Below are 15002 nucleotides of genomic sequence, written 5' to 3'. Positions count from 1 at the left end.
ATTGGAAATTATTTGAACTAAATTAATTAATTATTTAAAAAATTGGAACTAATTCAATGATTTAGAATCAATTGAATTAAATAAAAATTTATCATGGAAATTTTAAATAAAACTGATATTATAAAATTATAATTTTTGATAAATATCTTGAGTTTAATATAATATATTAATACAATATATAGATTGATAATAAAAATATTTTAAAAATTACGTATTATATATTAAAGATTCACATGATAACAAGTAGAATCGTTTTTTTCATATTCAACTCATAATTTGTTATTAATATTTTTATAATTTATTATTTAATTAATTAAAGATATACAATCGATTTTTGTCTATCGCTAAAATAGACTCATTGAAATGAAGAAAACAAAGAATCTATTATTTTAACAAATGTATGATTTGAATTTTGAATTTATGATGAAAATTGAACAGTGATAAATTTATCAGAAACGAGTTATTATACTTATTACATCAACGATGATTCGTGCTACTACATCATAATAAAATTAAGCAGGTAAAAAATGAAATTACGCCTTCTAATTACCGTGACAATCATATAATCGTTTATGCATTAATAAGTCAATTAATACAATCAATTTTACGCGAATTATTTAACGAATGAGATTTCAGTCTTTTCCTCAAGAATACCCCATTGTTCTCATACCTAGTAATTAGAAATTCTGTCGATAAACACATATTAACCTATTATAATGTCTGTGGTATATTTGCAATATAAAGGTTAATTCTTTTACTATTATAAAAGAAAACAAATATGTAAAAAAAATCAAATTATAAAAATTAATCAAATTAAAAATTTTAAAATTACATTTTTGAAAATATAATTGAATTAAATGATACGTATGTACTTTTCTCGAAATTCCACTTTTCATATTTTATGAATAGTAAATATGTATACAATGTATAAGTTCATCGAATTTAATACTACTACATGAAGCACGCATTCTAATCTAAATGACACCACTTACGCAGTCCAGTTATCATTCTTGACATACACGTGTTCCATACCTCTTTCTTCATATAATATATATGCATTTTGCACATATACTGAATAAATATTTCGTCGATTAGATAAAGAATACAGATAACCTCATTACCTACTGATGATGAGAATGGAAAAATACATATATATAAATAATAAAATAATTTAGTTAATATTTTATATATACTTATATTTATTATATATATTATATATTTTTTAAATTTTCATATACAAAACATATTAAAATTTTATCAAATATATGTAAATATGAAAAATATTATTCAAATTATAATGTGTAAATAATATAAAATTAATCCTAACAAATTAATTATTAATATTTACATAGTATTAAACTTTTAATTGTTCTTTAATATATAATCTTGAATATAGCTTAACATAAGTTAAATTTAAAAGGAAATCGAGATAAATGATTTATTTTCAAATAAATTTCTTACTTTCTTACCGGCTTTCTTACTTTCAAATAAATTTTTTAATACCAGACAATTCTTAGCTAATATTAAGATATCAAGATATTATATGATATAAGATATAATCAAAAAATAAAAATAAATTAAGATATTAATCTTTAACGTAAAAAACAATCAAAAGTAAAAATATTCAAAAGATTCCGTATAATAAAATCATAATTGCGGACTGACATACCTATGTAAACGACTTCCATCTTGAGACTTTGTAGAGACGCAGTCACTGAATCGGCGACGTAACAATATCCAAGGGCACGTTAGTGAAAAGCACAAAATATCACATCGATTACGATTATGCTAAATACAGATTATCACAAGTTCCACTATAGAAAATAAAAAACTAATACTGGGAATAATAACAATTGTTAACTATAAAATGAATAGAACCGAACTTCGAACCGATTTCGACGATGAGGTTAGAATCGTGCGCGCACAACGCGCGACAACAGCGATCCTTACGCGACACTTGTTGATTCTACACTGTCAAGAAGACCACTGCACCCGTATGCGCAAATACGTTCTCACTAACACACATAAACTTTTAACTTTCTCTCTCTTTTTCTCGTGCACTCTTTCTTTTTTTCTCACATTCTTTTTCTTTTTATCTCTTTTCCTTGTTTATCTTATTCCTACTAACGATGGCGTTTCTTTTATGCCTTTACAATCTTTGATGCGATTGGAACTTATATGTGAAGTCACAGTATCGTTGCTTTTTCATACGAAGAACAAACATTGAACACGGCAAGACAGATAAAGAAATAAAAATATTTAATGATATTGAGATGAAAAGAATACAAATAATAGCTAATTCGTAAGTCAAAAATATAAAAGGAAAAAATATAAACGTTCTTACTTTCATACGAACGTCAATAAACCGCCGAACGAACTACACACCAGCCGAGTCTCGAGCAAACTGGCAACCTCGGAGTTCAGGACAAGTAAGGCCCAACTTCCCCCTCTTTTACCTGCCCTCTAGCAATGTATACTGTCTTTTTGTCTCATTTCTTTCTATGGATTATTTTATTCTTTCCTTTATTTTTGAATGGTTCTTCCTTTCCCTAACATATCGTGGGATTTTATTTATTGTTCACATAAGAAAACAATATAATGAAAGGAATGTTAAAAATTTGAATCCATTTAGTTAATTAAAATAAATTAAAATTATTTAATAATTTATTGAATCAAAATGATAGATTTAAAAATCAATTTTATTATTGCACTTAAAACATTGCGTTTATAAAATATGTAAAGAATACATATTATTATATGATAATTATATGATAAATATATTTATATAGCTTATAGAAAATTGATAAATGTCAATCAATAATTTATCAAAAACTTGCCTTTACCGTATTATAAAAAATTGATTATAATTTTAAGTTTCATGAAGATAAAAAAATTATAATCTACAAATACTGAAACAGGCTCTTTCTCGCGAACCATAAGGCCCAATGTATCACAGGTAAACAGGATCTCAGAAATCGAAAGAAGTAGTCTCTCTCGCATGAAACATTAGAATGGAACAGGTAGAAAGAGGTGAATCGTATAGATCAATAAAAAGATTTTAGATTTTATTTATTGTCATCTCACAAATAACTTTTTGTATAAATATTATTAAAATTAGTATAATAAGACTAGAAATAATAATCTGAATAAGTTCAATAAAATAAATTAAATTAATATAAATATAAATGTTTTAATAATTATTTTAATTTTAAGATTCCAATCGTTATATGTATTTCAATAAATAATTCATACTATAAAAATTAGGCAAAATCAACATGTAATAAGATTAATGCAATTCTAGGAAATGCATTTACATCTTTGTATTAGAGACCTCCCACAGCGTCTTTCCCCCTCATCTTTTTTTCTTCGAATTTGTTCAATTTTAGATATATGTATATATATACATATATATATAGATATATATATACATTATTCATCTAATTTGTACATATAATCATGTATATCTATCATGATTTTTTTTAAATAATATAATAAATAATAAAATGATAATAAAAACTTTTTATGATAATACAAACAATTACAAATTAATAACTCAATTTTATTATTCAATATACTTACAAATATCATCATCCATATTTCTTCCCGCTTGTATTTGCATTTAAAATCACAAAAAATATCTTACACATATGTATTTTAAAATACATAATTTATGATACACACATGATTATTGAATTCATTGTATATTATATATTATAACTATGCACCATAAAACAAATCACACTTTTTTTTATAATATTGAAAATTATATTTCAATTCAATATAAGAATTCTTAGTAATAATGTTAAAATATTTAATTGTTTTATTTGTATAAATTATACACTATAATTAATTTTTTTATATAAAATTTGAAGAATCATATCATAAATTAAATTTTCAATATTTATAATCAAATTATTAAAAATTATTACAATAATATTTTATTATAGTTTTAATAAATATATTCATTTTAATAAATAATACATTCAATCTTTAGTTATTACACTTTTTAAAAATGTTTTAAAATGCTTTATGTAGTCCAGTTTTTAAAAATTTATTAATTTCATAAAGTTTGAATTTTACTAAAAACAAATTATTATATTCATAATTGAATCTGGATAAGTGAAATTCTTATAAATAAAATGACAAAATATAATCGCACGAATTTCGTAAAGAACCTCTTTCAATGCAGTCTATCGCGATACTGCAAGGTTCAGAAGCTTGCCTCGTAGGCGATCTTCTTTCTGGAAGTTAGCGCCGACGCATCAAATATTAAATTTATTTGAATATCGAAAAGTAATTTTGATGTTATATTAACACATATATAAAATTAAACATAGCTATATTTGATTTAAAAACATTATAATTTTAAAAACATTAAAATCTTCATTTTCGTATTTAAAAAAATTAACAGTTTGCAATTTTATTAAAATATTCAATTTTATAAAGTTTATATAAATTTTCTGCTATTCCTACATAAAAAGGAATTAATCAGAAATATCACATTCTAAAAATATTCTAAAAATATCATCACATGCAAATTATAGCATGGAAAAAAGAAAATTTTTATCAATATTGAAAATTATATTATATATAATATAAAAAATGAGATATATATTATTTAAATTATATAAATAATATTTTGAATTTTATATATTTTATTACTTTAAACAATTTAAATAAGAGAAGTGAGATTTGAAAAATTAATTAAATTTTTTTTTATTTCGTTAAAATATATATTTTATAAATACGAAATAATTATATTTCTTATAACAAAAATAAAAAACAATAATAAAAGAACAAAATAAAATAAATAAAAACAAATTTAAAAATTTTGATTTATCGATTATCAAATGAGAGTGACACACATCATCAATGATATTAAATTATTTTATTTAAATCGCGTAAAAAAGACGATATAATAAAAATTTATATAATTCATAAAAATATATAATGTTAAAACATGATCACATACATAAGATTTTGAATATACTTTTGTTAGTTTTTATTTATAATAATAATATTGCATTAATTTTTATTTGAAAAACTTTTTATAAATGAATTTATAATTCGATCATTATATTAATTAAAAAAAACTATCTATGTATATATATGTAATAATTTTTTTTTTTTTTTTATATTTTTATATTACAGATCAAGGTAAAACGTGGAATGAAACGTGATCGTGTTGATCACTGCTATTTATAATTACGTAAATGACATATAGCGCCAATAAGTATGCTTTCCTAGCAAATGAATGAAGAGTATGTGTGTTTTATCGATACTATAAAATAAAAAAGTGAAAAAAAGTGCTTTACACTTTGTTTTATTTTTTTAGTGAATCCATTAACTAATTTATATAAATAAATTTATTTTGTTTATTTATCAAATTATAAAATTATAAAAAATTTTCTATTATAAAAAAATTTTTGTTTTTTTTTATATATATATATATACATAAATATAAATTATATATATTTTGTCAATTTTTAAATTGATATTACCTTTAATGCAAGAAATTTGCTTCTCGACGCTCTCACCTTGCCATGGATTTTCTTCAATTTGAATAATCCAACGAATTTTTCTTGATTGCATCTATAAAAATATAAATAATTTTTGTTGTGAATATTTTGAAAAAAATTCTGTTTATAATAAAATAGAATTTTTTATATATAACATTATAATTCATACAATATACATTAAACTACAATCAAAATCACGTTAGTTTTAATCAATATATCAATATCAATATATTTTTTACGGATAGAATGTCTATAGATAATACAATTTAAGTAAAGTTTCTCAAACATAATTTCAATCTTAAATAAATATAATTTTTTATAAGTTAAAATATTTCAAATAATTTTTTTTAATAATAAATATTTTTTTTAATTTCTTCTTACTACTGTTGAATAAATTATTAAAAATAAGAGACGATAATAAAATCAATATGTAAAATCAAATAAATAAAATTTATCATATAAAAATTATATAATTATATTTAAAAAAATTTTTTTCAATTCAATTTTTGAATTTCATTTGAAGTTCACATTGATAAAGTTTTCATAAATGAAATTAATACGATATGCGTATTAATAATTAGATATTAATGATTAAATATAGCAATAGCAAATTATATAAATCAAATCGTAAATTATCATTCCATGAACATGAATTTATAAACAATATACATATAAGTACCTTAAATATCGTCGAGAAACATTAGAAAAATGTTTATAAAAACGAGAATTTTGATTAGAACTACGACTAAATATACTGTTACGGGCAATACTCGTTTCACACTGACAATGATTTACTTGTCAACGGAAGTAACACTCTATATTGTGACTATCTGATGGTTCGTCACATCGGCCATGCGTGTTTGAATGTCGACTTTGGTAAGAAGAATTGTCAGAACTTCTACACCCACGGATCTGTTAGTTGCATGTGTGAACGAGAGCTTTCGTCCACGAGACACAAGTACGAGTCACATTTAACTTCTTCTTTGTTAGTAGAAAGAACATCATTCACTATTTAATTCATTTAAAATGCATAATATCAACATAGTTAAAATTAAAATTGAATATAATATAAAATTATTATGAATTGTTTGAAATCAAAATTTTATAACAATTCGTAAATAATAAATATAATAAAGAAAAAATTCACTGAAAATTAAAATAATTTGATAAAAATATATCTTATAAATCTCGTGAAAAAATATTATCTTAAATAATAATTTATGAAATATGAAATTTAATCATTAAAATTATAGTTTATATTTATATTGTTAAATAGGCTTTATTTATTATTTTATTTATTATTATTATTTAAATTTAAAATTAATTTTTATTTTAAAAAATTGTTATTAAAATATAGTGCTATTTTTAAATCAAATTATCTTAATTTGATTCTTTTTATTAATTAAAAGTTTTTAAATTTAAAATCGCATGAATCGATCTGCGTAATCGATCGAGTTATTTTCAAGTCATTCTACGCATGCGTCAAAATTAGAATATATATATATATATATATATATATATGTATATAAAAAAAACAATTGACCACGAGGCTGAAATTAAAAACAAACGTAAAACACAAGTTACACAAATTAAATAAAATTAAATAAAAATTAAAATACAAAAATGTATTTAATGTATTATTTAAATAAAGATGGAAATCGAGTATACACATTAAAGGTAATAAATATGAAATATATTTTTTATTATAAATTTTTATATATATTTATTACTGAAATCCAAAATGAATTTCTTTTCTGCATTTATATATTATACTCTTTTAACAAATGAAAACGTTAAATTTTTCTGCTTTGTATAATATATATTTATAACCTTATATTTATAACCTTATATTATAACCTTATTTTTTATTTTATTTATATATATAAATATGTATTTTTGTTTCATAGAAAATTGATCCAAATGGAAAACCGACATTATCAGCCCATCCAGGTAAATAGATTTTATTTTATTTTATAAAGTGACGAAATAACTTAATATTTCATAAAATATATAATAATAATAATAATAATAAAAAAACGATTTCAGCTCGATTTTCTCCAGAAGATAAATATTCAAGAGAAAGAATAACATTAAAAAGAAGATTTGGTTTGTTACTCACACAACAACCAGCACCTACTTATTAATATTTTACTTAATTTCATATGTATCATATGTATCTCTATTTAATGTAAATTATATTTGAAATACAATAAATATTTTATATGTAATGGATTAATTATTCATTTTATTTAATAAAATTGTTTATTCAGAATTTAATTCATCTTAACATGTACATATAAAAAATAAAAATTATATTTTAATTTATTGTACAATATGTAATTATTTTGAGTAGGATACAATTTTATCAAATAATCTTGGAATTACATAAAACTAACATTTTCGTAATCTTAACATTATGTCAGAAATATTTTAGAATTTTATGAATAATTGCTTATATTATTAAACAAATTAAAATTTTTCTGGATTATACAATTATTAATACAAACTTCAACTTGTATTAATAATTTTTAATATTACAATTTTCATTATATATGTTATGTTAAATTTAAAATGCAAAATAACAATAGATACACAATTGATCTGTCTGATCACTGTTTATATGTATCTTCATTTTTATCATATAAAAATGAAATTTAATATTTTGCATTAAAAATAATTAAAAATATACATATTGATTTAATTTCATATAAATTTGAATATATATCTATTGATTTATCCATAATGTTTTATACCTATCTATTAATTAATAAATAATATAGAAATAAACTTTTCCATGATATTTTGTAAATACATTTTATATCATTGGAAAATATTATTTTATATTATATAAATGTCGAATTTTAACATTTTCTAACATATAAATATTATATTGAGTATTACAATAATTATCTTATTTACATGGTAAATGGAAATATTTATTAAATCAAAAGGCAATTTCTTAATTAACATGGCAATATAACGATACCTTTTGCAATATTTATATTTTGAACAATGAAACGAAAAACTAAATATAATATAAATAATATTTATATTATTAATATTTCTTGTTCTTTTTATATATACTTACATATACTTACATTTTTCACAAATATTTATTATAGAACACAACATCCTTATCCTTGAGATGTTAATTATTTTTTCTTGATATTTTTATATTGTTTATATTATACAAACTATGTATAATTTCAAGTCCTTATTCAATATTATGAGTATATTCTTGATAAACTTTTATACAGATTTTACAGAATTGTACTCAACAAAAAAATATTCAATCATCTTATAATTAAAATAATTTCTAAGAATTTTCAAATCAAATATCATCATGAATATTTTATCATAAATTTAATTCATAAAAATCATTCATCAATCAAAAATCAAATATTTAAAAAATAGAAGACAATTTAAGATAATTGTGCTATTATATGTACATAATGAAAAAATTATAAGTACATATATTAAAAATAATAAATTTTTTACGATTTATTTTAAATTAAATTGAATAAGAAAATATATTGATTGAATATTATATATGGACTACATAACAATATTAGAAAATTAACATTATTTAATAAGTTTGCTAAAACATAAATCACATTATTATATGAAAAAAAGATCATATTATAATTGTATTATAGAACTAAAAAACTTTGGAATTTGACTTACTATTCAAATATTGTCATATTGTTTCTCTGCTTTTTAATGGCAGAACTTAAGTTTATAATTTCTTATTATATAAATGTACAGTGATGCATATTAAAATTTGATTTTTGAACAAACATTATATAAACATATAATTTCAAACAATATATATAAATTCTGTTTGTCCAAAACTCAAATTTCAATTTAAAAATATAAAAACATAAACAAGCTTAATATAATGAATAATAAATTAATAATAATAATATTACTCAGTATCATAGAAATATACCAAATAACATAGAAACTGACTTGATAAATATACATACAATTTGCACTTAATAATGCCATAGGTGTATTATACATTTTTAATACCAATATCTGTATTCAATTTGCTTCTGAAGGTGCTGCTGGTAAAACATGAACTTGCTGTGCTTTACTAGCATTGTAAACTTGACCAGGACTAAATGGTTCTAGTCTTGAACTAGAAACTATTTCACTTTTACGAATCATATCTTAAAAAAGTTAATAAATGTTTGTGATTAATAAAGTTAACAAATTTATAAAAATATAAAAATTATATTAATATGTATAATATATTATATATTATATATAAATATATTATATATTAATATATAAATATATTAAATTTTATTGTAAATTTTAATATATTATATATTATAACACTTACCACTTTTTGATTCTGGTGCAGGAATATATCGAGACAATCTAACAATAGGAAGAGGTAAATAACCACTAGTTAATGGCATCACGTCTAATGTGACACTTTGTTTTTCTAGTACTTCCAAAGACACAATACCAGCAGTACGACCACACACAGCCCACATAGCTTGATCAGCAAGAACTTCATACATTAATTGTGGTGAAGGATTTGGATTTGGACTAGGTAACATACGTGTTACTGTAAGATAAAGATGGCACATGCTACCAGCACGACAAAATTCACCTCCATTTCCAGCTGCTTCAACTTTTGAAGACACTGTAAATAAAGTCTGGAAATGATATTATAAATAGAAACTCACCTTTTTGAAATATTTTTAAAATAAATTTTATATTTTACATTTAATTAAATTATCAATTAAAGAAATTTTTACATAAACTGTAAGTTTATTAATTTAAACAAAAAATCAAATAATTATACTCTTACCACATAATCTGTAATATCGAAATTGCATCTATAAAGACTGGATGCTTTTTCCATTCTTTGTAAATTATGAATTTGCAAAGGATCATCATTAGTATGTGAATCATTCAGATTTTCAGTATCATTGATTGATATATATTTTACACGAAAATCAGTCTTAATTGGCATCAAAGATTTTTCATCTTTACCAATTTCAAGTTCCCACATAAATGATACATTTATTCCATTACCTATTACTAATCTTTGACCAGCAATAGGATTTAAACTCTTAAAATTAACATCTATTGATGTTACTGTTGTTAATTCTGGCTCAATTAATTGTAGAAGATGATTTGTTAATCCTGTTACAATTATTTGAAGAAATTTTCTTTGTTTTGCTGTATGAAGTTTCATATTTGACATAAGTGGTGGACCAAAATGTAAAGGAATGCTTTCTTCTAAACCCCATGGACATTGTATATTCAACTATAAAAATATAATATATAAATAAAAAGTACATAAATATTTATAAATATTTTCTTTTTTTATACATATAATTTTTTATAATATATACATAATTTATAATTATGATCATTAAAATAATACAAATATATAAAAAAAGTACCTTATGTTCTATTGATAATGAATCTTTCTTTGGTGGTAATTCAGCTAAAACTTTAAATTTTAATTGTATTGTTTGAAATGGCTCACAAAGTGGCAGTGATATTTCTAATTCTTTAGACATTATTTCTTGCGAGCTATCAACTTTTATTATTAATCCCCTAGACGTACGTAATTTAAGTTTCATTTCTTTTGTTATTTTTATACTTCCACTCATAATAACTAGTTCTATATCTTGAATAAGGCCTGCCAATAAATCTCTACCACATTTCATGGAAATTATAGGCTGAGTTTTAGCTACTTCGTAACACAATCGAGGATTTAAAATAGGAGATAAAAATTCCAATTTTTCTTCAATAACTAACGATATTTGACCAACTTTGTAAAAACCAGGTTGATCAACACGTCTAGTTAATATAAATGTATTCATACCTGGTTTTACAATGAATTCATCACATAATAACGCTTTGCTAAAATCACCTTTTGCATTTACAGATGGTTTTCTATGTTTTGTACTATCAGAACGTCTTACAATAGGCTTAGTGTTTCTGTGTATAACACTAGCAGATCCAAGACTTTTATCTTCTTTATAATCTAAATATGAATATACTTGTAATTGAAGTAAACTTGGATCAAATGGTTTCATATCTTCTAAAGTACATTTTGATAACAATGGTATTAATGGTTCAGGTATTAATTTTGAACCTTTTTTTTTATTAGATATTAAAGGTTTTTGAATTTCTTCAACAGATATAGATGCTTTAGTGCAATTTACTTCTCTAGGAAATAAACTTTGTATACTTATTTCAATATTAACTACACAGTCTTGAACAATTTTATCCATCACTTTAATTTCCATACTATGTATCACAAAAGCACATCCAAATTCTATGAATAAAGGTTGTGGGGATGAGATCATTTTCATATATCCAAACATTTCTTCAAAATAAGTATTTCGCACAGTAATGTGTAATACATCTAAACTAGCAATTGCAGCACATATTTTTGTATATTTCTCAACATCATCCATTCTTTTGTAGCATTGCGCCAATTCAAGTTGAGTTTGAGCTCCTAAATGATTCCAACCTTCATCAGTATACGTTTTTAAAGCATCTGATAAAAATGCAACAGCTTTTTGGTTCTCCCCAAGCTCACTATAAAATTGAGCTAATTCTTTCCCAATTAATCTGGCTGATCGAATTCGACCTACATGTTTATAGGTACCCATAGCCAATTCAGCATGTTCAAGATATTGTTTTTTAAATGCTTCTTTTGATGAAAGTGCTTCTTTTAATTTATCAGTAGGTGTTAATTTACTCTCTAAATGTGATTCAGAATCTCCCATACCAGCTATTAAATAAACAACTGTATGTAACTGTTCACTAGATGGTTCATTTCCTGGCATTAATCCACATAATTTTCCTAAATTTCCCAACTAAAATAAATTATAATAAAGATTAACTATGTAATTAATATTGAAATAAAATTTATATAAAAAATTAAAAAATAATTTTATAAACTAATATTTATTTAAAATTCTATAATTAAGAAAATTATACAATTAGTACTTCTAGCAACTTACTTTATCTCTAGCAAGAGCCCATAAACTAGCTGTATGTAAGGAGCAAAGATCCAGTTGTTGATTATTATCAATATTATAAGATGATAATTGACAAGCTTGCAATACTTCTAATGCACAAAGAAAAGACCAACATTCAATAGACCCTTCAGGTCGTTGAACTTCTAATATACGTAATTCGCTTAATGTATTATGAACAAATGATAAGCACCTTTGCGCAACCTAAATTGAATTGTAGTTATATATTTATATTCATAATGAAATCAAGCTTTTTGTAAATAAAAATTTTATTTTATACTTACTTCCCATGGTTTATTAAGTGATAATAACATGGCACACTGTCTACTGAATAAGTAACTTCTAAGATCTAATAATGATGCTTTACATTCAGCCAAAAGATTTCTTAAATGATGATTTATACCATTATTTAAATTAACACCACCCCAATTATTTAATGGAGTTTGAAATAAATTTAACCAAATTGGTGTATCTATAAATTTTTAAATAATAAATTAATTTTGTAATTAAAAAAATAATAATAATAAAAAAAAACAATGAAAATATACCTCCTACATTGGAATTAAGAACAAATTGTGTAAAAAGAGCATCCAATTCATCATACTGTACTAATGCTTCATCATATAATCCTAACATTTGTAAAACAAATGCAAGCTCTTCCTGAAAAAGTGAATTATAATTGAAAGTTATAGAATTATATATCATAAAATACAAAAATAATCATTAAAAATATAAATCTTAATTTACCTGTAATAAGAAATAATGACAGAAATTCCAATTTGGATGATTTCTATTTTCTCTTTGTTCTCTAATAATGTCTTCAAAATGAGATAATCTTTTATCATATGCAACAAGCATTAAATAACGTATACGGTTAATTAAACTTCTCCATGATTCAGCTGATCGCATTTCTGATTTTATTGGATTTATAACAGCACAACATCTACAAAATACATTTGACATGAAATAATAAATATACATATATTAATAAATATATAACATATATAATAAAAAGAAATAATATATAAAATATGTTTATTAAATATTTATCAATTAATTATTACTTCACCTATCACCATTTTTTGCAGCAAAATCACTACGAATTTTATCTAGAACTGTTGTTCTCGGTAATAATTTATTAGTTTTTTTTATATCATAAGTTTCTACTATAATAATCATCCAATCTTGAATATGATATTGTGTTAATATCTTCAACCAATTATCTATGTCTTCCCTGATATTTGATTTATAAGTATCTACATCCTGTAATCTCAATATCAATAATGAGAAAAATATGAAACAAATATCTAAGTATAAAAAATTTTACTTATAAAATATATAAAAAATTATAATAATCTACTTACAGAACATTCAGTCCAATAAATATGAAATATTGGCTGTTTTATAAGATGCCAATCTTTTTCAGTTGGTAAAACATCTTTGGAAAATGGCAAAAATGTTGCTCCTAATTTAACTTGTTTAATTGGTCTACTAAATGATCTACGCCATTCTACCATATCAGCAGATATGGCTTGAAGCAAACTATTTTCCAATGTAGAAAATAATTTATCATCTCCTGCATCTATATTGTAAAAATAAATAGAATAAATTAAAATAATATAAATAAAAATTATAGAAAGTTTTATTATGTATTGTATAATATATATTATTTAATGAGTATGATTAAAATAAAAAACTATAATATATTTAATAATAATTTAATAAAAATAAATTGTACTATATAGAAAAATATTTGTTATAAAAAAATACTAACCTATTTAAAATAACATATGTTCATTAAAATAATAAATGTAAAATTATTAAAAAGATTTTAATTGTAACAAAAATTTTTATTATGCATTGTATAGCTTTGAACATATAATTTGATGTCATAAATATTATTAATTAAAAAAAAAAGAAAAATATTATGAAAATTGATAGTTCATAGAAAATGTAAATAACAATACTTAAGAGTGTCATCAGAAAGAGGTTAAATAATTAGAATTTTAATTAATTAACTTACATGTAATAATTGGTTTAATATCCATAAAGATTTCTGATCTATGTTCACCACCCAAAGACGACCCCCCATTGCAATTCATTTCTAAAGATTGGCAGTTGCTTCGCGAACTTGCTTTTAATCATTACAACTTTACGTCACTTTTATTACTTTATATAAAAATTATTTTTCAGTTTATCTTGAAATAAAATATTTAATATTTCAATATTTTTTCTTTATTAAATTAAAAATAATAGTTTTATCCGTCACAAATAGATAGAAATTCAACATAATATAATAAATCTAACATTTTCAATCCTTTAAACAAATTCCATTGAGGTTGGAATTGAAATCTTCGTTTAACATGTCATGTAATATCGATAGTCTTATAGACTTCGATATCTCGTATTCAATATATGTTTATTGCAATCTTCTATGCAATAAAAATTATTTAATTTCTAAATG

At 21.9% G+C, this 15002-nt stretch overlaps 3 protein-coding genes across 15 annotated transcripts in view; 1 reads left to right on the top strand and 2 right to left on the bottom strand.

Annotated features, from left to right (window-relative positions):
• The window catches only part of LOC413968 (dystrophin, isoforms A/C/F/G/H), a 413776-nt gene extending 407484 nt beyond the window's left edge, over positions 1 to 6292 (bottom strand). For 5 of the 11 annotated variants that reach the window (XM_026446488.1, XM_026446500.1, XM_026446494.1 and 2 more), the window contains exons 1-2: positions 6199 to 6291; positions 5502 to 5592 (exon numbers count right to left, since the gene is read on the bottom strand). In XM_026446488.1, coding sequence (XP_026302273.1) covers positions 5502 to 5592 — 91 coding nt within the window. In that variant the 5' untranslated portion in view covers positions 6199 to 6291. Of the gene's footprint in view, positions 1 to 1669; positions 2404 to 3579; positions 3611 to 5501; positions 5593 to 6198 lie in introns of those variants that run through there. The other 6 variants (XM_026446492.1, XM_026446508.1, XM_026446499.1 and 3 more) reach the window with 5 other exon arrangements.
• Positions 6293 to 7036: 744 nt separating this feature from the next.
• Positions 7037 to 7755, top strand: LOC724638 (H/ACA ribonucleoprotein complex subunit 3). The gene is made up of 3 exons (XM_001120529.4): positions 7037 to 7196; positions 7427 to 7469; positions 7566 to 7755. Exons 1-3 carry the CDS (start codon positions 7143 to 7145, stop codon positions 7661 to 7663), a joined length of 195 nt encoding a protein of 64 aa, XP_001120529.2. The 5' UTR covers positions 7037 to 7142; the 3' UTR covers positions 7664 to 7755.
• Positions 7756 to 9379: 1624 nt separating this feature from the next.
• Positions 9380 to 14990, bottom strand: LOC551472 (trafficking protein particle complex subunit 10). Of its 3 annotated transcripts, XM_623867.5 has the most exons (11): positions 14562 to 14983; positions 13903 to 14120; positions 13608 to 13801; positions 13286 to 13481; positions 13087 to 13198; positions 12823 to 13010; positions 12524 to 12742; positions 10946 to 12376; positions 10345 to 10806; positions 9868 to 10189; positions 9380 to 9691 (listed from the first exon to the last, which is right to left on the bottom strand). In XM_623867.5, exons 1-11 carry the CDS (start codon positions 14638 to 14640, stop codon positions 9564 to 9566), a joined length of 3549 nt encoding a protein of 1182 aa, XP_623870.2. In that variant the 5' UTR covers positions 14641 to 14983; the 3' UTR covers positions 9380 to 9563. The 3 variants fall into 3 exon arrangements, with proteins under 3 accessions (XP_623870.2, XP_026297739.1, XP_006571450.1); XM_026441954.1 differs by lacking the exon at positions 14562 to 14983 and having other exon boundaries at positions 13608 to 13808; positions 13903 to 14041; XM_006571387.3 differs by lacking the exon at positions 9380 to 9691 and having other exon boundaries at positions 9904 to 10176; positions 14562 to 14990.
• Positions 14991 to 15002: the final 12 nt, after the last annotated feature.

This window comes from Apis mellifera, linkage group LG1 (assembly GCF_003254395.2).
Source record: "Apis mellifera strain DH4 linkage group LG1, Amel_HAv3.1, whole genome shotgun sequence".
Taxonomy (NCBI): Eukaryota; Metazoa; Arthropoda; class Insecta; order Hymenoptera; family Apidae; genus Apis; species Apis mellifera.
This window is presented reverse-complemented; position numbering and strand designations above follow the sequence as displayed.

Coding starts and splice junctions, on each gene's coding strand:
- LOC724638 (XM_001120529.4), top strand. CDS start 7,143: ATGTATTTAATGTATTATTTAAATAAAGATGGAAATCGAGTATACACA. Junction 7,197..7,426: donor ATCGAGTATACACATTAAAG/GTAATAAATATG, acceptor TTTGTTTCATAG/AAAATTGATCCAAATGGAAA. Junction 7,470..7,565: donor GACATTATCAGCCCATCCAG/GTAAATAGATTT, acceptor AAACGATTTCAG/CTCGATTTTCTCCAGAAGAT.
- LOC551472 (XM_623867.5), bottom strand. CDS start 14,640: ATGAATTGCAATGGGGGGTCGTCTTTGGGTGGTGAACATAGATCAGAA. Junction 14,121..14,561: donor TATTAAACCAATTATTACAT/GTAAGTTAATTA, acceptor TTTACAATATAG/ATGCAGGAGATGATAAATTA. Junction 10,807..10,945: donor CATTATCAATAGAACATAAG/GTACTTTTTTTA, acceptor ATATTTTTATAG/TTGAATATACAATGTCCATG.